General features: G+C 47.9%; 1 protein-coding gene and 2 long non-coding RNA genes across 9 annotated transcripts in view; 2 read left to right on the top strand and 1 right to left on the bottom strand.

The window, feature by feature from the left end:
* Nucleotides 1-24,655, top strand: part of PODXL (podocalyxin like) — a 58,166-nt gene that overhangs the window by 24,639 nt on the left and 8,872 nt on the right. For 6 of the 7 annotated variants that reach the window (XM_015134926.3, XM_077997345.1, XM_077997347.1 and 3 more), the window contains 2 exons: nt 22,559-23,188; nt 24,386-24,606. In XM_015134926.3, the coding sequence (XP_014990412.2) occupies nt 22,559-23,188; nt 24,386-24,606 (851 nt within the window). The remainder of the gene's footprint in view (nt 1-22,558; nt 23,189-24,385; nt 24,607-24,655) is intronic. The other variant, XM_015134927.3, reaches the window with a different exon arrangement.
* LOC114677032 (uncharacterized) lies at nt 1,779-24,525 on the bottom strand. The gene is made up of 5 exons (XR_003728340.2): nt 24,148-24,525; nt 16,164-16,281; nt 6,157-6,314; nt 4,218-4,488; nt 1,779-2,778 (listed from the first exon to the last, which is right to left on the bottom strand). It is a non-coding gene; the product is annotated as an uncharacterized LOC114677032 (long non-coding RNA).
* Nucleotides 3,273-10,602, top strand: LOC144339961 (uncharacterized). The gene is made up of 3 exons (XR_013415589.1): nt 3,273-5,504; nt 6,451-7,367; nt 9,100-10,602. It is a non-coding gene; the product is annotated as an uncharacterized LOC144339961 (long non-coding RNA).

Below are 24,655 nucleotides of genomic sequence, written 5' to 3'. Positions count from 1 at the left end.
ATTTCAAGTGTGAGCCACCGCGCCTGACCACATGTATTAAAATACCTTTTAATACATTTGAGTTCCCTGCCTTCTTCCAGAGTCTCACTTCCATCTTGGTTCACACCCTTTGTGATGGACAAGGGAAGGAGGCAGAAGTGATTTGAGCTTCATTTCCCTGAGGAGGAAACCCAGGCCCGAGAGGGAGAAGGGCACAGCCAGTGAAGTCTGAGCTCCAGCCCCCTCCTGATCCCCACCCCATCCCTGCTGCCTACCCCCGCCGGCCACCCCTGTGGTCCTGACATCAGGTGCTGGTCCCGGAGCCCAGCAGACCTCACATAGAGCTTTCACAGATGGTGGTCTTGCCCTGCCGGGATGGGGTGTGGGGTCGTTGTCGGGCCAGAACTTGAGGCTGACAGCCGGAAAGCCCCTCCCTCAGTCTCTGAGCCAGTGAGGAATCACTTCCTGGAGCTGGGGTCCCCCAGGCCTGGGTTTCCTTTCCTTCCCCGGGAAGGTTCAGGCTCAGCCCCTCGTCTGGGTCTTCTCTTGACCACAGCTGCCCTGGTGCCTCATCTTCTCCCCTCCCCAGATCAGCCATGCCTCACTGGGAAGGAAGAGCCCCATGGGTCTGGGCAGACCTGTGCCTACTCTTGTCTGGGCAAGGCCTGTGCAGGTGTGAGTGGCTTGAGAGGGAGTGGAGGAGGTGGGCGGCGCGGTTCTAACAGGGAAGGGGAGGTGGGGTGCAGTGCAGGGCGGGAGAGTGGAGTGCCTTTCCTTCCCCCCTGCAGGGCTCAGCAGGAATATAATTAGAGCTGACATAGACCGGGCACTTTCTATGCGTACACACTGCTCTCAGTACTCAAAGGTATAGAGTTTGTTACTTTTATTACCCTGCTCCCCACTTCTGACAGATGGGAAAACTGAGGAACAGCGTTCAGACATGTGTGTTAAAAGTCGAGACTCTTGCCTGGTTGTACAGCTTGCGTGTGGACCGGAAGCCGGGTGGTCGGGCTCCCTGCTACCTGCTCTTAGCCTCTGTCCTGTGCTGCTTCGGTGGGGAGTCACAGAGGGGCACCGCTGAGGCAGTGATGTGGGCACACGGGAGCCAAGTAGCCTTGGGTGCTGTGCCCTGCTCCCAGGTGTTGAGGACAGGAAAGAATGAGGACTTGTCAGCCCCGGGAAGAAGTGGTGTGAACCAGGGCTTCTTACAGGTGATCTGGCCACAGTGCCCTCCCTGCAGGGAGAAATTCTCCCAAGTGAAGGTGGCCCTTCCCCATTGCTGGGACATCTCCACGCTGGACAGTGGCAGCCCCCTCCTGCCCAGGGAAGCAGGCAGACGGGCCCCACCCTAGGGGAGCAGCGGGTGGCGGCCAGGCCAGCTGAAACAAGCTGATAAGGGCAGAACAATTCCAGATTTGAAGAATGCCCGGAATTATCTCCCCTGAGGGGGCAGCTCTGGGCCCCTCTGGGAGAGGTGATTCTGAGAGGCAGGCCTGATGACCCCACCCCTGGGGTGCCGTCCTGCTGCCCAGAGTCTCAGGGTCCCAGGGACCGCAGAGCCAACAGAACTGCCAGGGTCCCAGGGAAGGGACGGGGAGGGTGGAGCATGACTGGAGTCTGTGGCTGCACCTGACACTCAGCCTGTGTGGGGGTAAGGGGCGCAGGTTGGGGACCCGGCCCTGCCCCAGACAGTTGGAGCAGCCCTTCTTGCGTCTCTGTTCTCGTTGTGAATCTCCATCCTGAACCCCTTGTCTTAGCTCTGACTTTTGTTACAGTATAACAGAATACTGTCGGCTGGGTGGCTTAGGCAACAGACATTTATTTCTCACAGTTCTGGGGGCTGAAAGTCTGGGGGCAGATCAGGGTTCCGGCATGGTCAGGTTCCGGCGCGGGCGTTTCCTGGCTTGCAGACAGTGCTTTCATGCTGTGACCCCACAGGGCAGAGAGAAGGTCTGATGTCTCTTCCTCTTCTTAAAAGGACACTAATACATCATGGAGGCTCCATCCTCAGGACCTCATCTAAACCTAAGTATCTCCCAAGGCTCTACCTTCACACTGGGGGTTCGGGCTTCCACATATGCATTTTGCGTGGGGCCCAGACAGTCAAGTCTGTCGTACCCCTTATACCCAGGGAAGTCAAGCCACCCCACTTTTGGGTTCCTAAGCAGGGGACCATTTGGAGGGAAAGAGAGCAACCCCAGGAGTCACTACCCCCTCTTTTCCAGATGGGGACCTATGGCAGACCAAAAATGTCCCCCCACCTCAAAAAAAAAGATATACAAGTAAAAATCTCTGAAACATGTGATTATTATCTTATGTGGACAGAGGGTCTTTACGGATAACTAAGGACCCCAAGATGAGAGCATGCTGGATTTCAGTGGGTGGGCCCTAAATCCAATGACAAGTGTCCTCATCAGAGGCATATAGAGAAGGTGGCCATGTGACCATGAGGGCAGATGTTGGAAGGATACTGCTTTAGCCAGGGAGTGTCAGAAGCACACACCTTGATTTTAGACTTCTGGCTTGCAGAATGGCGAGAGATTACATTTCTGTTGTTTTAAGCCTTTGTGGTAATTTGTTATGGCAGTCATAGGTAAACTGATCTAGGTAGGACCTGAGTGCAGAGATGGGCCAAGGTTCACCCAAGCACATGCAGACGGGGAAGACAGCCATCACTGGTTGGCGAGAGTGAGGCGAGTCAGGTCCTCCATGGCCTTCCCATGCTGTCCTCTGCAGACAAGCCCCTGGCTCTTATCCCGGGTCAGGTTCCTCCTGGAGGCACCAACATCTGGTTGGCACCTTGCGGGTTACAGAGGGGGAGACACTGGTTTTCTTAAAGCCACAGAGGGCAATTGTTTATAAGCGGGTGGATGTAGCATTAATAAGATTTCAGAGCCGAAGACCAGAGCCAACAGCCTCCAAGGACGGGACCCACACTGGGTTGGAGAGATCCAGAAGGGCCTTTTGGTGGAAAGAAATGAGCGCCCAGCTAAGCAAGAGCTGGGCAGGGGGATGACCAGACTGCTGGGGCAGGGAATTAAGGGTACTGACTTTTTTTTTTTTTTTTTGAGATGGAGATTTGCTCTTGTTGCCCAGGCTGGAGTGCAATGGCGCGATCTCGGCTCACCGCAACCTCCGCCTCCCGGGTTCAAGCGATTCTCCTGTCCAGCCTCCCAAGTAGCTGGGATTACAGGCCTGTGCCACCACACCCAGCTAATTTTGTATTATTAGTAGAGATGGGATTTCTCTATGGTGGTCAGGCTGGTCTCAAACTCCTGACCTCAGGTGATCCTCCCACCTCGGCCTCCCAAAGTGCTGGGATTATAGGTGGGAGCCACTGCGCCCGGCCTTTTTTTTTTTTGAGACATGATCTCTCCCCATTGCCCAGGCTGGAGTGTAATGGTGTGATTATAGCTCACTGCAGCCGCAAACTCCTGGGCTCAAGTGATCCTCCTACCTCATCCTGAGTAGCCAGGACTACAGATGCACCCCCCACCCCGGCCATGCCCACCTAATGTTTTGATTGTTTTGTAGAAATGAGGTCTTGCTATGTTGCCCAGGCTGGTCTCAAACTCCTGGGCTCAAGTGATTCCCCTGCCTTGGCTTCCCAAATTGCTGGGATTACGGGTATGAGCCACCAAGCCCAGCCCTGACCTCACAAAACCCAAGACACATGGAGGTGGGACCGCAACATGGGGAGCATCAAGTTCTTCACAAGGAAGGCAGGGGAGTAAGGGGGCTGCATGCAGGGGCAAGAGAGGGCACCTGGTGCCTTGGTGCTGGGAGGAGCCCTGGCCAGGTGAACAGAGAGCAGCCCCGGGTCCCTTACTGACCCGGCTCTCTCATCCCACCCTGCCTCGCTGTCCTGCCCAGCTACCACCCAGAAGCCTGGCAATAAAAGGGCCAGTGTACAATGGCCAGCAGGACTTGTAGCCTGAGAAGGTGGGCCCTGGAGAGCTGGGGGTGGAGGCGTGGGATGTAGACCTCAACCTGGCTGAACCCCACAATGGCATCACACCAGGCCCCTCCCATCATACCAGGCCCTGCCTGAGTCCTAGCAGCTCCCTGCACCCCCTGGAAAGAAGGGGCTCGTGGAGCAGATGTCACATGTTGGAAAATGATGTTAGGGTTGGGCAGCCCTTGGAAAGGCCCCGCCTGTACCCCTAGGGAGGCCCAGCGCGAGCCCTCGGAAGTGACTGGCTAGGATGGCTCTGCTGTCACAGCCAAAGCAGGCTTACCTAGTACACAGTGTCGTGCTCGACAGAGTCCGAGGCCAGGGTGTGTCATACACACCCAGAGGGACCTTAGGAATCTTCTGGCCCACCTTTCACAGATGCATTTCAAGAGGGCGGACAGCTTGCCCAGGCCTGGGGGTCCCACGCAGGGACAGGACGAGGAGGTTTCGGACCTCCCATTTCCCAGCCTGCGCTCTTCCCTTTGGCACACCAGTCGAGGAACACATCCGCCCGTCTTGCCTGTCTCTCCCCTTGGAGCTTTTTTGTTTTACTTCTGTGGAGATGAGTTGGGGGTGGTGAGCAGAGGACAAAGAAGGAAGGAGAGGTCAACACTGGTGTCCAGGCCGGAGCCTCCCATCCCACCTCCTCCCTGGACTCTTTCCACACCCCTCTTCCCGGAGCATTCTTTCCAGTTTCCTTTCCCACTATTAATAGTCAAGAGTCAATCCTAGGTCTGGAAATAGCCAGGAACAGAGGAAACAGGCCCTCCTTGAAGATTGAAGCAGCCTTCCCACCGCAGGGGAGCAGGCCGAAGTCCGTCTTCTCCTCCCACTGTCCCCCTGGCCCCTGCGGGAGCTGGCACTGTGCTAACTCATTCAACATAGGCTTCCACATCAGCAGGAATGTCATGTCATTTCTGCCCTGCTGTGATGTACTGGCCTTTGCAGCCCTGTCCATCACTCACCGGACTTTCACTCCATCCTCTTCATCTCAATACGTGTCATCATTCTTGTTGACTTCAGTAGTCACTTGGGTAAACACTGAAATACCCTGGCCTCTGTTTCTCAACCTTTTCTCATCTCTACTTCATTGGGTCATTCCCATTTCACCCCCTGAACTTTTTCAGCCCCTCAAACTGTATCACCTCTGAAATCTTGGCATTTCCTCCTTGTATCACTGTCTCTCTACCTTCCAACTTATCTGCTCAAGTAAACCCACATCACAATGCTTGAACTCAAGACGTAACAAAGTCCAGTAACCTTCCTCATTGCCTTTTGGCCCCTACCTGGCCTTATTTCTGTCTTTCTCCATCCTCTATGTCAATAATCCACCATTAGAATCCCTACCTTGCAAAGATATTCCCAAATTCCTTGCACCCTCTCCTGCTGTCATACCTAGCAAAACCCCATTCTCAGATAAACCTTTGCCTCTATTTTTCTACACCAAGCAGCTGAACATTGCTACAGTAAAATCTGGCTGATTGCATTAACTTTAAATTCATGATGCCATGCCTCAATTTGGCACCAAATACTACTTGACAATCATATTTTACTTCTTTTTTGAGACTGAGTCTGGCTCTGTCACCCAGGCTGGAGTGCAGTGGCCGGATCTCAGCTCACTGCAAGCTCCGCCTCCCGGGTTTACGCCATTCTCCTGCCTCAGCCTCCGGAGTAGCTGGGACCACAGGCGCCCGCCACCTCGCCCGGCTAGTTTTTTGTATTTTTTAGTAGAGACGGGGTTTCACCGTGTTAGCCAGGATGGTCTCGATCTCCTGACCTTGTGATCCGCCCGTCTCAGCCTCCCAAAGTGCTGGGATTACAGGCTTGAGCCACCGTGCCCGGCTCATATTTTACTTCTTTAGCATGGTAGTTCTCAAAGTGTGGAACTCTGGCCAGACGCATCAGAATCTTTTGGGAACTTGTTAGAAATGCGTATTTCATATCCCAGGCCTGCGGAATCAGGAACTCTGGGGCTGGATCCAGCCACTGGTGTTTTCACAAGGCCTCTGTGTAATTCTGACGCTTGCTGAAGATTGAGAACCTCTTTTCTAAGAGGTTCATGTTCCTATTTCCAACATGAGTATTTTACACTTTTCCCTCAAACACTCCCTCCTCCTTTTTTCTATCTATATCACTATAGCTGATTTCATCTAGACTTCATTGAGAAAATTAAAGCTGTCAAATGTAAACTCTTTCTACCACCAAAATACAGCTGTACTTACGACTGTATCCATTTTCTTCCCTCCTGTTTCAAAGATGGAAGTGTCGGCAGGGCGCGGTGGCTCATGCCTGAAATCCCAGAACTTTGGGAGGCTGAGGCGGGTGGATCACTTGAGGTCAGGAGTTTGAGACCAGCCAACATGGTGAAACCCCATCTCCACTAAAAAAAAAATACAAAAATTAGCCGGGTGGTGGGTGCTTGTAATCCCAGCTACTTGGGATGCTGAGGCTGGATAATTGCCTGAACCCAGGAGGGAGAGGTTGTGGTGAGCTGAGATTGCACCACTGCACTCCAGCCTGGGTGACAGAGCAAGACTCCTTCTCAAAAAAAAAAAAAAGGTGTCTGACTATCCAATGAAGGCCAAGTCCTCTATGGGTGCTGAGTTGGCACAGGTATATCTCCTCTGCATCTTAAGGACCCTATGAAACAGTAGGAAGAGAACACATACACAAAGAAAGCATTCATACCAGCTCTAGCATCTCCTACCTTTGAAAAGAAAACAGAAGTTTCTTAACTGTCCCAGCGCCCCCCGGCTGCTGCCGTATGTCTCTGATCCCCTAGCATTTGATAACGAGTTGTCCACACATGCAAACTCATTTTCCTACCATTCATTCACTCTTCAGTCTGCCCGAGTCAGGCTTCCACCTGCCCTGTGCCCACTGAAACTGCACATGGTGGTTGCCAGGGACTTCTCTTTGCCAGTCTCATCATTCAGCACAGCCAGCCACTCCTTCCTTAAAACAAAACAAGAATCTAAAGCAGAAACTTCTGTTGCATCTCCCTGTTTCCCCTTAGAGATAACTAGTATCCTAAACTTAGTGTTAAATTCTCTGTAAAATTTTTGTAACATTTTCTGTTTCCCTAAAAACATTTAGTTTTGCCGATTTTTGTACCCTGTAAGTAGAACCATGTAAGTGTTCTTGTTCTTCCTTTTATTGTTCAGTATTATTCTTTAGATTAATGCTAATAGAGGTAGTTATAGTCCACTCATTTTCAGTCCAGTATAGCATTCTCGGAGAATATACTATCACTTTATCCATACTACTGTCAGCCGTACTGTCGACTGTACTCTACTGTACTACTGTCAACACTGCGTTTTCTTGCTACCTATATGGGGCCAATGTAAACTATTCTTAAGGGCATTTTTGTAAATGCACTGTGATGCACATTTTGTCTCCCTAGGATAAATGCCTAGTGATACAATTGGAAGTTGTGGGCCGGGCGTGGTGGCTCACGCCTGTAATGCCAGTACTTTGGAAGGCCAAGGTGGGTGGATCACTTGAGGTCAGGAGTTTGAGACCATCCTGGCCAACATGGTGAAACCCTGTCTGTACTAAAAATACAAACATTAGCCGGCCATGGTGACGGACACCTGTAATCCCAGCTACTAGGGAGGCTGAGGCAGGAGAATTGCTTGAACCCAGGAGGCGGAGGCTGTAGTGAGCTGAGATCATGCCACAGCACTCCAGCCTGGGCAACAGACTTCTTAAAAAAAAAAAAAAAAAAAAGGAAGTTGTGGATTGAACAATATGCGCATGTCTTTCTTTGATAATGCCACACTCTTTTCCAAAGTGTTTCAACCAATTTACACTACTGCATATTCTTGCTACCCCTTCTTACTGACTTTAAAATGTTTGTCAATCTGATGGGTATGAAAAGAAAATTCTTTCTTATTTTGCATTTCCCTCATTACTAATATTCTCAGATGTTCTTAGGCTGTTTGTGCCATTTTTTTCTGAAAAATGCATGTATAATTCTTTTATTTTTCTATTGGGCTGTTTTCTTAAGTATAGAAGTTTTTGGGGCATATCTACAATTTTTTGGAATACCACTATAAGGATGATTTGTTATTTAATCATTTATTTATCAGATTAGACTCGTGGATATTTATTTTATTCTTGGGGTTCCAATCCAATATTTCTTGTTTTGTTGCTCAAATTGTTCCAGGTTTGGCCATTATGAGCTCTTTCCTGTTGACCCTCTTTCAGGTCTTTCAGGTTGAACTTGCCTTCCTCTTCCTTTTTTTTTTTTTTTTTTTTTTTTTTAGCACTTCTTTACTTTCTGACATTACAAGATGTTTCAGGCTCATTTTGCATTTTCCCTGTATCAGCACTAGAATCAAGCCCTTTCTCCAAGGAGCCTTGGTTCCTTTTTTTGTAGAATGGTATCAGAAACCAAATATGGACCCTGGGTGTACCCTATGCTACTGGTATGTCTCTGCTTCTAGATGCTCTGAGTGGACAGAGCTGGGAAATAGACATTTGTTAACTATGTATTCATTTCCTCATCTATCATCTATTTGTCTATTGAAACATGAGTTCTGACTGACTGACATCCGCTGTCTCTCATCAAGCATCGCAGGGCTAGCGTCCTCTCCACCTGTTTACTTACTTGTAACTTCTTTCTCCAACAGTTAGAAACCTGGCTTATGTTATCTATAATTTGTTTAATTATTTGTTCAATCCTAGTATACATGTAAAGTAGGTTTGAAATTGACATGCCCTTGTAAGAAACATTCTTATTACTTAAAATACACTGTTTATATGCAGTTCTTTTGTTACAGTATCTAGTTAAAAAAAAAAAAACTCTTCTAGAGTCGTTTAGGTCAACTCTTGTTCTCCACCCCCTTTAGCGAGGTTATGTTATACCTTTTTTTTTTTTTTTTTTTTTTTTGAGACAGAGTTTAGCTGTTGTCTCCCAGGCTGGAGTGCAATGGCACGATCTCGGCTCACTGCTACTTCTGCCTCCCAGTTCAAGCAGTTCTGCCTCAGCCTCCCGAGTAGCTGGGATTACAGGCACGCACCACTGTGCCTGGCTAATTTTTGTATTTTGTTTTGTTTTGTTTTGGTAGAGATGGAGTTTCGCCATGTTGGCCAGGCTGGTCTTGAACTCCTGATCTCAGGTGATCCGCCTGCCTCGGCCTCCCAAAGTGCTGGGATTACAGGTGTGAGCCACTGCGTCTGGCCATGTTATACCTTTAGAATATAGTTAAATTGATTTTTGTAGTCTCCATTACATCCTAGGATTTCCTGGACATCCGAGGTGATTATTTTTCTAAATTGGCATTAAGTAAAGTTAATTCTTGGAGTACACAAATCTTTGGGTTTCAAGAAATGCAGAGTCTTGTGGATTCTTGTGCATCACTCACTGTCCTAAAAATAACCTTGTATGGAGCTGAGGAGTCCGTTCCTCCCAGTTCTCTCAACCTCTGGTGTCCACTGATCTGTTTTCTTTCCCTATCATTTTGCCCTATCTATAAAATCAAAATGGAATCATGCTGTGCAGACTTTTGGCTTCTTTCACTTAGCAAAATGTATTTAAATCTTATATATGCTGTCACATGAATCACTAGTTTATTCCTTTTTATTGCTGAGTAGTCATTATATGGCTATATAATATCCATTCACTTGCTGAAGAATATCCCGGTGGTTCTCAGTTTTGGGTGATTGTAAATAAAACTGCTGTAAACATTTGCATGTAGGTTTTTGTGTGACTATAGGTTTTCATTTCGTGTAGGTAAATAAGGGTGGAATTGCTGGGTCATATAATAATTGTTTGCTTCACTTCAAAAGAAACTGCTAAACCGTTTTCCAAATTATCTGTACCACTGTGCATTCCGACCAGCCATGTATGAGAGATCCTGTTTAGCGTTTGGTTTTGTCAGTTTGTTTGATTTTAGCTATTCCAATAGGTATGTAATGGTGCTGCACTGGAGCTTCAATTTGAATTTGCCTAATGACTAATGATGAGTATCTTTTCATATGCTTATTTGCCATCTGTATATCTTCTTTGGTAATTTTTCCTTGGAGATCTTTTGCCTGTTTTAAAATATTGGGTTTTTATTGTTGAGTTTTCTTTGTTGTTTTCTCTGTGTGTGTGTGTGTGTGTGTGTGTGTGTTTCCTATTGAACCCGGTAGGACTCACAGTACAATGTTCAATAGGAGTGGAAAGAGAGGACATCCTTGCTTTGTTCTCAAACTTCATAGCAAAGCGTTCGGTCTCTTCCCATTAAGTATGATGTTAGCTGTAGGTTTATTTGGAGACATCACTAATTAGGTGAGGGAAGTTCCCTACTATTCCTGGTTTGCTGAAAGGTTTTGTTTTGTTTTAAATCATGAATGGATGTTAAATTTTGTTAGATGGGCTGGGCGCGGTGGCTCACGCCTGTAATCCCAGCACTTTGGGAGGTCGAGGCGGGTGGATTTTCTGAGCTCAGGAGTTTGAGACCGGCCTGGGCAACACAGTGAAACCCCGTCTCTTCTAAAATACAAAAAATTAGCTGGGCCTGGCGGCGTGCACCTGTAATCCCAGCCACTTGGGAAGTTGAGGCAGGAGAATTGCTTGAACGCGGGAGGCGGAGGTTGCAGTGAGCTGAGATCGCACCACTGCACTCCAGCTTGGGCGACAGAGTGAGGCTGTCTCTGTCTCAAAAAAAAAAAAAAAAAAAGTTAGATGATTTTTCTGCAAATATGAAGAGAATCATATGGTTTTTCTTATTTTGCTTCTTAATGTGTTGAATTGCACTGATTGATTTTTCAAACACTGAACTGTCCATGATGAGCCTCACTTGGTCATGATGTCCTTTCTATGTAGTGCTAGATTTGATTAGTCATCAGGGAAATTAAAAAACCACAATGAGATACTACTTCATGCCCACTAAAATGGCAATAATGGAAAAGATGATAATTGTTGGCAAGGATCTGGAAAAACTGGACTCACAAAACAATTGCTGATTGACATGTAAAATGGAGCGGCCGCTTTGGAAAATAGCTTGGCAGTCCCTCAAAATACTCAATAAAGAGTTACCACATGACCTAGCAATTCCGCTCCTAGGTATGTACCCAAGGGAAATGAAAACATGGTCACACAAAAACTTGTACACATAGCAGCATTATTCATAATAGCCCAAGGGTTAAAACAACCCAAATGTTCATCAGCTGATGAATGGATGAACAAAAATGGAAGCTCCATACTATGAAATATCATTTAGCAATACAAAGAAGTAAGGAACGGACACATGCTACCATGGATGAACCAGGCAAACAAAAGTGAAAGAGAAAAGCTTGAAAACACATCAAAGTAAAAGAAGCCAGTCACAGAAGACCACATAGTGATTGATCCCATTTACGTGAACTCTCCAGAATAGGTGAGTCTGTAGATAGAAGTAGATTGGTGGCTGCCTACTGTGTGGCTTTTCTTTTGCTGTGTTTTTAGTGTGAAGGTTTATGTTAATGAAGACACAAGTTAGGCTGGGCTTACAATTTGTTGTTGCTGTGGATACCTTTGCTGCACCCGGGGCTGCAAAGTCCTCCAGTAATATCTCTGTGGGTCCTTGCTTGGCTGTAGCTCATCCTTGTTTGCTGCTCCTCAGATAGTCTGCCTTTTGCAGCTCCCCACAGCTGTATTCCACTGTTTTTATTTGAGATGCATCCTCACCATGTTGCCCAAGCTGGAGTGCAGTGGCACGATCTCGGCTCACTGCAACCTCCACCTCCCGGGTTCAAGCGATTCTCCCATCTCAGCCTTCTGAGTAGCTGGGACTCCCATCTCAGCCTTCTGACCACGCCTGGCTAATTTTTTTGTATTTTTAGTAGAGACAGGGTTTCACTGTGTTGGCCTGGCTGTTCTCCAACACCTGACCTCAGGTGATCTACCTGCCTTGGCCTCCCAAAGTGCTGGGATTACAGGCGTGAGAGCCACTGCGCCCTGCTGCTCCACTGTTATTTTTTACTTCACACTTGCTGGCCTTGTAGAACAGGGGAGGGGACCATTTCCTGGTGTTCTGTTTAAGTCTCCCTCAGGCCCTGGGAAGCTGAGCTTGGGGGTGTGGCCTTCACTCACATTCCTGCCTCTTACCTAGATGTTGCAGCTGGGTTTAGCTTCAGGAGTAAGGAGCTGTTTTATTTTTCCTGTACTCTTCCCGGGCTGTGGGAGGTTTCCGCCAGTGCCCTCAGGCCGGAGACTTTGTTGACCTCCACCTGAAAGGCTTTTTTCCTGCCCTATAGGGATGTGGAGGGTATGGAGTTTCAGCACCGGCTGTTTCTTTCCCCAGCGAGCCCCACCCACAAGGGGTTGCTTTTTCAAGGCTTCCTGTGAACACCTGATGGGGTTCCTAGGAGTAAACTGCCCTGTGTTGTGGACATTACAAGCCTACAGCTCATAGGGCTTCACATTTTCATACTAACCCATCCACAGCTTTTAGAAGCTCATTTAAAATTTGTCTTTAATCAGCTGAGTGCGGTGTCTCACGTCTGTAATCCAGCGCTTTGGGATCAGCACAAGGTGGGTGGATCACGAGGTCAGGAGTTCGAGACCAGCCTGACCAACATGGTGAAACCCCTTCTCTACTAAAAATACAACTGAGCATGGTGGTGTGTGCCTGTACGCCCAGCTGCTCAGGAGGCTGAGGCCAGAGAATCACTTGAACCTTGGAGGCAGAGGTTGCAGTGAGCCAAGATCATACCACTGCACTCCAGCCTGGGTGACAGAGCGAGACTCCGTCTCAAAAAAAAAAAAAAATTGGCCTTAATCTTCTTACTGAACTTTGCCCACGTCCCAGGTAAAGCAAGTGCCCTGGTCGGGTTGCTCCCTGCAGTTGTCCATCCATCTCCACTTTTTAGGGGCGTTTTCTTCATGACCTCAGGGCTCAAGAAAAGTCATGACTTTTTGGCTTCTCAACTTTTTCTTTTCTTTTTTTGAAACAGAGTCTTTGTTTTGAGATGGAGTCACCCAGGCTGGAGTACAATGGCACAATCTTAGCTCAGTGTAGCCTCCGCCTCTCGGGTTCAAGTGATTCTCCTGTCTCAGCCTCCTGAGTAGCTGGGATTACCGGCCCCCGCCATCACGCCTGGCTAATTTTTGTATTTTTAGTAGAGATGGGGTTTCACCATATTGGCCAGGCTGACCTCGAACTCCTGACCTCAAGTGATCCACCCGCCTCAGCCTCCCAAAGTGCTGGGATTACACATGTAAGCCACCATGTCCAGCCTCTCAGCTTTTTTCTTGTAGTCAGAGTAGGAGCAAAGTTCTTTCTAGTCTGCTCTCATTAGCTGAAACCGGAAGTCCTATTGTTTCTTTTGATGAACACAAATTCTTAACTTTGATGCTAAATGTATCAGTCTTTTTCTTTGGTTTGTGCTTTTCATGTTTTGTGGATGGACAACTGTATATGAAACAATTCCTTTTACAGACACATATTAGAGCAGAACAGACTGTGCTATAGAAAGTTCATTCATGTAAGGCCAGAATGATTTGATCTTTGAATCCTGTTTTGGAGTTTCTTTATGATAAAAGTAACTATTCAATTTCTTTTTTTTCCCTTTTTTGTGGTTTTATAACTTTGTTTGGTGTACTTGACAGTCAGCAGTTACTTCTCATCCACATTGACTGTCTATAGATTTTTGAAAGTGGTAACAGGCACGTGGGTGACCAAAGTATAGAGCTTGTTTGGTGGATCTTCATCCTGTTTCCTGGACAACCGCACAGGGATAGATAGGTATGGGACATTCTTTATTCCTTGGGCCCAGACAGCTTTGATGAGCCTGGTATCAATGCGCACATCTGGAGTTCCCATCTCCTTCATGGCAAATTTCTGGATCTCTGTGAGTACCTGAGGGGCATGCTGCTTGAAGCCCACTCCAGGATGCTCTTGGGATTGTTGATGGTACATTCTCGGTCACCACCTCGTTGATGGTAGAATGGCCTTTCTTCTCACCACCCTTCTTCGCAGGAGCCATTTTACCGCACCCAAGTTGGAAAGGCTCAATTTCTTTATTATTATAGGATAAATGATTATTTCCATTTTCCTTGAGTCACTCTGGTAAGCTTTTCCTTTTCCCAAGAAATTTGTGGCAGGGCACAGTGTCTGATATCTGTCGTCCCAGCACTTTGGGAGGCCGAGGCAGATGGATCCCTTGAGCCCAGGAGTTTGAGACCAGCCTGGGCAACATGGTGAAACCCTCTCTCTACAAAAAATACAAAAATTTTAGCTGGGTGTGGTGGTACATGCCTGTAGTCCCAGCTACCCAGGAGGCTGAAGTAGGAGGATTGCTTGACCCCAGGAAGTTGTAATGAGCCAAGATCACACCATTGCACTCCAGCCTGTGGGACAGAGTGAGACCCTGTCTCAAAAAAGAGAAAGAAATTTGTCTGTCTCATCTGCTTCAAATTTATAAGTATTTGCCCATAAGGTATTATGCTTTAAATATCTATTATTATTTTTGTACCTCACATTGTTTACTTATACCTTTGGATTTTTTTTTCCCTTTTGATCAACTTCTTCAAAGACTTTTTGGTACTTTATTAGCCCGTTTAATAAAACCAGTTTTTGATTTTGATATTTGCTATTGTATTTTGCTTTCTATTTCTTTGGTGGTTCTTTCATTCTTCCATTTTTTTCTTTAGGTTTGTTTTGTGGCTTTCCATTGTCAGATTGAAGGTGGTAGATAGAGGACCAGGCCGGGGTTGGTCCTAAAGGAGGACAATGGAAATTGCAGCGTGGCTCACACCCTCAGAATGCCTGTTCCTGCCCCCACCCATACCTAAAGGTCTCTAAGAGAATTAGTTCCCTGTGATCAGCTGAATGAGGAGTGAAAAAGCCAAGCCTGGTTTTATATGATTTGGGGTAATATGCTAGTACCAGCCAAAAGTGGACGGTGACAGGAGAAAAGCTCTATTTAGGGGGGATCCTGAAGGGTGGTGTAGAAACAAAATTCTCCCAATGACCAGGACTTTAAAGAATACATTTCCCGGTCTTTTGTTTTTGAAGGAAAGGTCCACTGAGGCGAGGTTCTGAACAGATTCATCGGCAGGAGCTAATGATTTTTAAAGCAATGCTAGGGAACTCAGAAGGAACAGCAGTGGAGAATCAGTGTGACTCGGAAGGTTAGGCAGGCATGTGGGGGGACCCGCAGGGATAGGTCTGGAGTGTGAGGATGTTTGCCTGGCTCTGGAGAAGGTTCTGGGTAATCAGATGGGCAAGATGATCCCTTCTGCATATCAGTTTCTTTCTCCATCGCCTAATGATGGCGCTGTGGACCCGTGGCCAAGTGGCCATGGTGGAGGGCGGCCCGTTCCGGACCTGCATGTACCCTCCAGGCTGCCACATTTCTTGTCAACGGCGCCGTTTCTGGACTCCCAGGATGCTTTATTCACCATCACAATTACCCCACAGACCATAGGCTTTACCAAGGAGCTCACTCTACAGCAGAATCAGTGGCCCGTTAAATTTAATCAGACTTAGTGTGAACCCTACATGTGGCTAAATAATGAAGCAGGAAGGAATATGGCTAGAACCCCAGGGATTCCCCATGGTGCCAGTCATAAAAGTAAATGGAAAGACCTCTTACGGACAGCATCCTTAAACACTCTCATCCCCAATAAAATCCAGTATCCAACACTAATGTTGCCAGTGGTGCGAACTGCTGATGCTCGATGGTGGTAGAAGTGATGGTCTCAGCAGACCAGCTCAGGAGAAGAGGTCTTGAGCACTGTTTCTGACTTATGCTTGATTCTTTAGTCACCTCGAGTATTTTATTAGCCAACGCACTATCTTTTTAATAGATTTACTTTCTCTTTAAAGCAGACAGAATTAATTTCTAATATTTGAAAGACTCCTGGTTTTTATACGAGGATGTAGGAGAGCAGATTAGGAGAGCAAATGGCATTCCCCCCCAAAAAGACATGTTCAGGTCCTAATCTCTGGTACCTGGTACATGTGCAGGTGACCTTATTTAGAAATAGGGTCTTTGCAGATGTAATCAAGTTAAGATGAAGTCATACTGGATTAGGGAGGGCTCTAAATCCAATGACTGCTATCCTTATAAGAGGAGAGCTACGTGGCCGGGCCCGGTGGCTCACACCTATAATCCCAGCCTGTAATCCCAGCACTTCGGGAGGCCAAGCAAGGTGGATCATCTGAGGTCAGGAGTTCGAGACCAGCCTGGCTAACATGGTGAAACCACATCTCCATTAAAAATACAAAAATTACCCTGGCATGGTGGTACACACCTGTGGTCCCAGGTACTTGGGAGGCTGAGGCATGAGAATTGCTTGAACCCACGAGGCGGAGGTTGCAGTGAGTGGAGATCGTGCCATTGCACTCCAGCCTGGGAGACAGAGACTCCATCTCAAAAAAAAAAAAAATGGAGAGTTACGCAAGGAGGAAGGTCATGTGTTGATGGAGCCAGAGATCGCAGTGACACAGCTACAAGCCAAGGAGCAGCCAGGATTGCTGATTAGAAGCAGGAAAAGAGTCTTCCCTGCTACCTTTGGAGGGAGCTTGCCCCTACCAGCCTCGGACGTCTAGCATCCAGAACCGTGAGAGAATATATTTATGTTTTCTGTAGCCACCTAGTTTGTAGTCATTTGTTAACGCAGCCATAGGAAAGAAATGCACAATTCATTCAAGGAACACTGAGTCCATGAAAACTTTGAGTTCTGGGACCTGGTTAAGTGGCTGCGTTCTCTATCGTGAATCAACACAGTTCCCAGTTTGCGGACCCTACACCTAGGAAGTCAGTGAGCTGCCCAACCATTTTGATCCGAAAGAGCACATAAGCTCTTAGCTGCTGCTCGAAATAGCCTTGGTTACACCATTGTGATCGCCACACTGGTCTTGCTGCCCACTGTGGAAGCACACACACCTTTTTTCCTGGAAATGAAATTCTATTATTTTCTCTACACCAAGGAACCTGGTGTCCATCCCCACTGAAATCAGCAGCATTTCCTATTAACATACCTGACCAGTGAAGGACAGCCACAGAGTTCTCAGAACATGTGAATAGTCCTCTTAACAATATCCCAGATGTAATCAAATCCAAGCCACCATCAGTTATAAGATGCACTATTATTTTATGAACCACTTAGAAAAAAAGCCAGGCATGGTGGCTCGCACCTGTAATCCCAGCAATTTGGGAGGCTAAGGTAGGAGGATCACTTGAGCACAGGAGTTCACGACCAGCCTGGGCAACATAGGGAGATCCTGTCTCTACAAAATTTCTCAGCTGTCTTAGTGCACACCTGTGCTCCCAGCTACTTGGGAAGCTGAGGCGGAAGGATCACTTGAGCCCCGGAGTTTGATGCTTCAGTGAGCCCAGATCATGCCACTGCACTACAACCTAGGTGACAGAGCAAGACCCTGTCTCGAAAAAAAAGAAAAAGCACCACAGTCAAAGTGTTATTTATAATACATTCTCATTTCAGAGACACGGAAAGATGTGAATCTTAGAAGTCATGAATTATGTTGCCCAAAGCCTTGTAAAGGGAGTGTCATTTGAGTTCTCATGACACACCAGAGCATGAGTAAGCAGGACAGACATGATAAACATTCTGTCTTTCCAAGACTTTGCCTTTTTTTTTTTTTCCCCCTGAGACAGAGTGTCACTCTGTGCCCCAGGCTGGAGTGCAGTGGTGCAATCTCCCGGGTTCAAGCAATTCTACTGCCTCAGCCTCCTGAGTAGCCAGGATTACAGGTGTGCACCAACACGCCCGGCTAATTTTTGTATTTTTAGTAGAGACAGGGTTTCACCATGTTGGCCAGGCTTGTCTTGAACTCCTGACCTCGTGATTCATCCAACTTGGCCTCCCAAATTGCTGGGATTACAGGCGTGAACCACCGTGCCCAGCCAAGACTTTGCATTTCTTCCTATGCATTGTTCCAGGGTATTTCTGACAACTCAGCTTTATTTAATGTGGATTTCCATTGAGTCCAGGTTTCAGTCATCCAACTAAGAAAGCAATGAGAACTACCTGTAGCTGCTGGAGTCAGTATATTGGATCCAAAACCTATGGTATGCGTACCCATAATTCAGCCTGATATAAAATTATGATCATCCTCCTTTTGATACAGCACCCTTATGGTAAATATCCATAAGTATTTGCAAGTTTCTTTCTAGATATTTTTAGTGTGTGAGCCTTCTCCTAGGTCAGAGTCTGTGTTTTTCCTCCTGGGACATGCTGGAATCTGACTCTTGTTATAGGTTTGAAGAAAAGAAAGAGCGGTGGGGATCATGATGAGATTCGGTTTTTGGTGCCAATAAGCTCAAGTGAGGTTATCGAGAATCTTACAGGAGAGCAGTGGTAGCGCTTCCTGGCAAGTGAATTCCATTGAAGATGGAGATTTATGGGTAGTCTGACTCATCTACACCCTCTCATGTCACCATTTAATTCTCTAAGTTGGCCAGGCATGGTGGCTCACGCCTGTAATCCCTGCACTTTGGGAGGCCAAGGTGGGCGGAGCATCTGAGGTCAGGAGTTCGAGACCAGCCTCGCTAAGATGGTGAAACCCCATTTCTACTAAAAATACAAAAAATTAGTTGGGCATGGTGGCATGAGCTTGTAATTTCAGCTACTCGGGAGGCCGAGGCAGGAGAATAGCTTGAACCTGGGAGGCAGAGGTTGCAGTGAGCTGAGATTGCGCCATTGCACTCCAGCCTGGGCAACAAGAGCGAAACTCCATCTCAAAAAAAAAACCAAATTCTCTAGGTTCTATTTTCTTTCTTTTTTTTTTTTTTTTTTTTTTGAGACGGAGTCTCGCTCTGTCGCCCAGGCTGGAGTGCAGTGGCGCGATCTCGGCTTACTGCAAGCTCCGCCTCCTGGGTTTACGCCATTCTCCTGCCTCAGCCTCCTGGTTCTATTTTCACATAAGAGACCTGGTGAGGTTATGAATTAACACCGTAATTCGGCAACTCATGGAATCAAGCTTTTAAAGTCTTTTGAACGTCTCAGCCCTTCAGCTGCAAACAAAGAGACTCCTTGAATGTGTTCTTGGAAAGTCTCTGGTTTTCAGTCTGTGCTTTCACAGGAGGATTTAGGAATTTGAATTTGTTGTTCTCTTTCTTTAAACCAGTAGTTTTCACTGGCAGTGATTTTGTCTCCCTCAGGAGACATTTGGCAATATCTGGAGACATTTTTCTTGGTTACAACTGGAAAGGGGCGTGCATGTGTATTACTTGCATCTAATAGGTAGAGGCCAGGAATGTTGCTAAGCATTCTGTGTATAATGCATAGGACAACTTCCCATAACAAGAAATATCCAGTTCAAAATGCCAGTAGTTTCAGAGTTGAGAAATCCTGTTTTAAGCTGTTCACCATTGTAAGAAGCAACCATCCAGGGCTGGGTGCTGTGGTTCACACCTGTAATCCCAGCACTTTGGGAGGCCGAGGCTGGAGGATCACTTGAGCCTAGAAGTTTGAGACCAGCCTGGCCATTATAGCAAGATCTTGTCTCTACAAATTATAAAAAAAATTAGCTGGGTGTGGTGGTGCGTGCTTGTGGTCTCAGCTACTTGGAGGCTGAGGTGGGAGGACTGATTGAGCCCGGGAGGTGAAGGCTGTAGTGAGTCCTGATTGTGCCACTGTACTCCAGCCTGGGCAACAGAGCAAGATCCTGTCTCACAAACAAAACAAAACAAAAAAATCATCCCACATATTCCTTAATTCCCCAAATACGCTGATATAGTCCCTTTGCAATCTAGTATCTTGCCAGATGACACTATGATACCATCAATAGTAAGAAACACTGTTATTTTATGAACTACTAAGAAGAAAAAATGCCTGTCAAACCCTCACATTGCACTGCTTTTTTTTTGTTTTTCTTTTTTTTGAGACCGTGTTTCACTCTGTCACCCAGACTGGAGTGCAGTGGCATGATCTCAGCTCACTACAACCTCTGCCTCCCGGGTTCAAGTGATTCTCCTGCCTCAGCCTCCTGAGTTGCTGGGATTACAGGCACCCGCCACCACACCTGGCTAATTTTTGTATTTTTAGTAGAGGCGAAGTTTCACCATGTTGGCCAGGCTGGTGTCAAACTCCTGACCTTAGGTGATCCACCTGCCTTGGCCTCCCAAAGTGCTGGGATTACAGGTGTGAGCCACCGCGCCCAGCCTGTATTGCTTTTTAAAACAGATTTGGTGAGTGTGCCTTTCATACTCTGGCAGCAGCCACTGGGCCACACCAAAGCCACTTCCTGGGCACTTCACTTTAGATTAGAGGTGATAATGTCACTGCTTATCCTTGAGATGTCACGGGACACTTGCAAGTATTCCTTAATACTTGCAGAATTTTGACTGCCCTTTGTCCCCAGTAAGGCCTGACAACCAATCCCTGAAGTCTTGCTGCCGGCAGCTACTCCTGATAAACATTTCTGCTTTTCAGTAGCAAAATGTGTGTGTAAAAGATTTTGGATACTGTCCAGTGTATGGAGTAGCTGGGATTGCTGGAGGCCACAACATTCAGAGCTACTTTGAACATCACCCAAGCCAGGCTGTAGAAGTGATCCAGGGAGGCCAGCGCTGCTTACCCATGCCAAACACCAGGTGGCGCTGCGGCCCGGGATGAGTGCTTGGCCTGCTTGGCCTCACCTCCATGCATGATGTCACCACTCTTGCCTGCAGAGCCCCTCACGGCTGGAATGAGACTGCTCATTCATGGTAGCACTGCCACCTGCTTATGCTCATCCCAGGGGAGGCTGGCAAGGCAAAGAGCTGGCATTTTCATAGGAGCATTGCCATAGGAGGCAGATTCTGCTGCCATCAAGTCTCATGGGGTGCAGAACTCCCAAATATAGAGAAATGGTATGGGCGTTGGCTGGTACAGAGAACGGGATGCAGCCAGCAGCCCCCTTCCCACCACTCCCTTCTGCTCCAGACAGAAAACTAGGAATCAACGTAGATTCTCTTCTTCCCTCACTTAGGACATCAGCAAGCAGTTGATCTCCAAAACAGTCTTTACACTATCTGCCTTTTGTCTCCAGTGTCAATAGCTTCCTGTGGCCAACGCTGTTCATTCCATCTGGATCACTGCAATTGCCTCCTAACTTCTCTTCCCTCTTCCACACGCTCTTCTTTCCAGTCTGCCTTCCCCAAAGCAGCAGGAACAGGTTTCTCTGTAAGTCATCCTATAAAACTTCCTTGCTTTAATGCCTTCAGTGGCTGCTTTTTTGCATCAAGAATAAAATCTGGAATCTGCATTTTGGCCTCTGAGGAGGATGATCTTATGTCTCATTCTACGTAGGATATGATTTTTTTATTTTTATTTTTTTGAGACAGAGTCTTGCTCTGTCGCCCAGGCTGGAGTGCAGTGACACCATCTCAGCTCACTGCGACCTCTGCCTCCCGGGTTCAAGCGGTTCTCCTGCCTCAGCCTCCTGAGTAGCCGGGACTACAGGCTGCACCACCACACCCGGCTGATTTATTTTGTATTTTTAGTAGAGACGGGGTTTCTCTTCATTGGCCAGACTAGTCTGTAACTCCTCAACCTCAAGTGATCTGCCTGCCTCAACCTCCCAAAGTGCTGGGATTATAGGCATGAGCCACCGCACCTGGACGAATGTGATTTTTAAGAGAGCCTTTTATTCTCAAAAATGTCTGGTTTGGACATTCAGTTGCTGTCACTGTCATAAGACCCTGTATTTTCTCAGCCCTGTGCCTGACCCCTCCTCACCCAACTCCATTCCTGCTTGTCTTCTTTCAGCTCCTTTCCCTACTCGGGGGCTTTGCAGATTCTGTTCCTTCTGCCAGGGACACTTTTCCTCCCATTCTTCACAAAGCATTCTCCTTGTTACCCTTTAGGACTTAGCTTAACCGTCACTGCAGAGATGCCTTTCCTTCCCTCGCTCGACATGGTCCCTCCCTGCTCGCCTCTGCATCCTTTCCTTCCTCACTTCCTCCGTGCTCTGTCCACGTGTTTAGTCTCTGCCTCTCCACCACAGTGTAAGCGCCTCGAGGGTACGACTCTCTGTGTCGTGTTCACCATTGTGTCTCCACTGCCTGACACAAAACCCATTTCCTCAAGAAATGGCAGGTGAAGCCGCCATGCTGCATGCAGTCTGGGCACTCGGCCTTTCTTTCTTGGCACAGCTCACCTGGTACTGAAATAGTAATTTGTGTAATTTCAGTTTATCATCAGTTTCTCCTAGATTTAACTTCCATGAGAACAGAGCCCATGTCTTTTTTTGCTTAAGCTCAGAACAAGGCCAGGGCAGTTCAGGAAGCATTAGTCTGTGGAATTTTCTGTGGGCCATGTGCCTGGGAGCTGGGGAGGAGGAGACAGAGGTGTTCCTGGAGGCTGGTTCTGGGGTAGCATATTGAGAAACTTAAGGGGGATGTGCGTGGGGCCGGACGGGGAGGGCAAGGTGTGCACGACAGCCTCCACGTGTGGTGGGCCTTGCTGGCCTGGCCTCCCCTTCAGCAGCATTTCGCTTTTCTGACCCCGCTGCACGCCAAGCTGCCCGCTTAGAGGTTTCTTGAACCTCAGAAAATTCGGGATTTACCAAAGACCCAGGCCTTCAGCAAGGCAGACGGCAGGGCTGCGAGCAAGACCTCTGAATCCTGGGGAAGAGCTGGAGAAGTGTGGTGAGGAAGTCTCCCAGCCCTAACTCCATTCTGTGTTGTCTTTGCAAACAGCAGCCCCGACTACTAAGAACCCATCTAGCACAACACCGGAAACCACTGTCAAGCAAGGCCTGACTTCAGCATCCAGTGTCTCCACTACAGCTACAGTCCAGCAGAGCACAGTCCCCACTTCCAAGGCCGTGAACACCTTGGCCCCGACCACGGCGAGCACCCGTGGTGTGTCCAGTGACTCACCGGGGACTACAACCCAGGTTCCGCAAACCTCAGGCCCAGTCACCACTACCGTGACTACAGGATGCTGCTCAGACAACACTACTACCGCCAACAAGGGCTCCAGGAGCACGCAAGGTGCAGGCGCCACTACAGTTGCAATCTCCACGACCACAGTGAAACCTAACACCACAAGCAGCCAGAATGGAGCAGAAAATACAACAAACTCTGGGGGTCAACGCAGCCACAGTGTGACCACAGACCTCTCATCCAGTAAGGCAGAACATCCAACCACCCATCACCCTACAAATCCAGTCAGCCCCTCACAACCCACTTGGACGCATCCTGTGGCCACCCCAACACGCTCGGGACATGACCATCTTACGACAGCTTCAAGCAGTTCAAGCAGTTCAAGCACTGTGGCTAGCCCTGGCCACACCTTCACAAGCCCGGGGATGATCACCACCCCACGTAAGTAATGCCTGGCTTTCTTCAAGCACCAAGAAACTTTTCAGGGCCTGATTACAGGGCATGATGGCTCATGCCTGTAATCGCAGCACTTTGGGAGGCTGAGGCAGGTGCATCACCTGAGGTCAGAAGTTCGAGACCAGGCTGGCCAACAGGTCTCTACTAAAAATACAAACATTAGCTGGGTGTGGTGGTGGGCGCCTGTAAAGCTACTCAGGAGGCTGAGGCAGGAGAATTGCTTGAACCCGAGAGGGGAACAGTTTCTATTCCATACCTGTTTATTTTTGAGATGGAGTCTCTCGCTCTGTCACCCAGGCTGGAGTGCAGTGGCACAAACTCTGCTCACTGCAACCTCCACCTCCGGGTTCAAGCGATTCTCCTGCCTCAGCCTCCTGAGTAGCTGGGACTACAGGTGTGCACCACCACACCTGGCTAATTTTTTTTTTTTTTTTAAGTAGAGACAGGGTTTCACCATGTTGGCCAGGCTGGTCTTGAACTCCTGACCTTGGGTGATCTGCCCACCTTGGCCTCCCAGAATTGCTGGGATTACAGGTGTGAGCCACTGTGCCTGGCCAATACTTATTTATTTATTTATTTATAAGAGCTGGTCTTAACCTAGTAAATCAATTTCAAAATCTACCTGTGGATCATGAGCCTTAGGATCATGACCCATCTCAGATCTGTGGACCCAGAATTTCTGAGTGCTCCCTGGTGATGTTGCTGCGTATCAGCAGCATATGGTCTGAAGTCAGCAGGCCACCACTCTACAGGAGGGTGCCACACAGGAGTGTGGGCTCCGGCTGAGATAATCCTGGATTCGAATCCCTGCCCTGCCACTTGTTGGCATGGGAACTCGGGCAAATCACTGAGCTCCTCGGAGCCTCAGTTTCCTTGTTTATGAAATAGGGACGGTGACGATTCCTCCCCCAGAGGGTTGTTATGAGGATTCAGTAGGAAAGTACCTTTGAAGCACTTGGTCCCTTGCACACAGTAAGTGGTTGGTGAATGTTCACTGCAGCTGCTGTGACTTCCTTTGCTGGGTTATTCCACTGGCTTGTCATAGGAGTCAGTCCACTTCTTCCGTCTCTGTGGGAAGTAAGACTAAAGAACTTGGGAAAACTATTAGAACGAGAAAAGACTGTCCTCTTCTCACGAGGGTGCACTCATCTTTTCCCATTACCCTCGTTTTCCCAATGACAGCGCCATCAGTTATCTCGCAAAGAACTGAACAGACCTCCAGCCAGATGCCAGCCAGCTCTATGGCCCCTTCCTCCAAGGGGACAGTGCAGCCCACAAGCCCGACGACAGCATTGAGAATGTCTCCCCTGCCAGAGACCATGAGCTCCAGCCCCACGGCAGCATCAACGACCCACCGATACCCCAAAACACCTTCTCCCACCTTGGCTCATGGGAGTGACTGGGTAACTCTGGCGGGCGTGGGGCAAGTCTGAGAACCCAGACTCAGGTAGA

The sequence above is a fragment of the Macaca mulatta genome, chromosome 3 (genome assembly GCF_049350105.2).
Source record: "Macaca mulatta isolate MMU2019108-1 chromosome 3, T2T-MMU8v2.0, whole genome shotgun sequence".
Classification (NCBI taxonomy): domain Eukaryota; kingdom Metazoa; phylum Chordata; class Mammalia; order Primates; family Cercopithecidae; genus Macaca; species Macaca mulatta.
The sequence above is the reverse complement of the archived record's forward strand: the minus strand, read 5'-3'. Positions and strand labels throughout refer to the sequence as shown.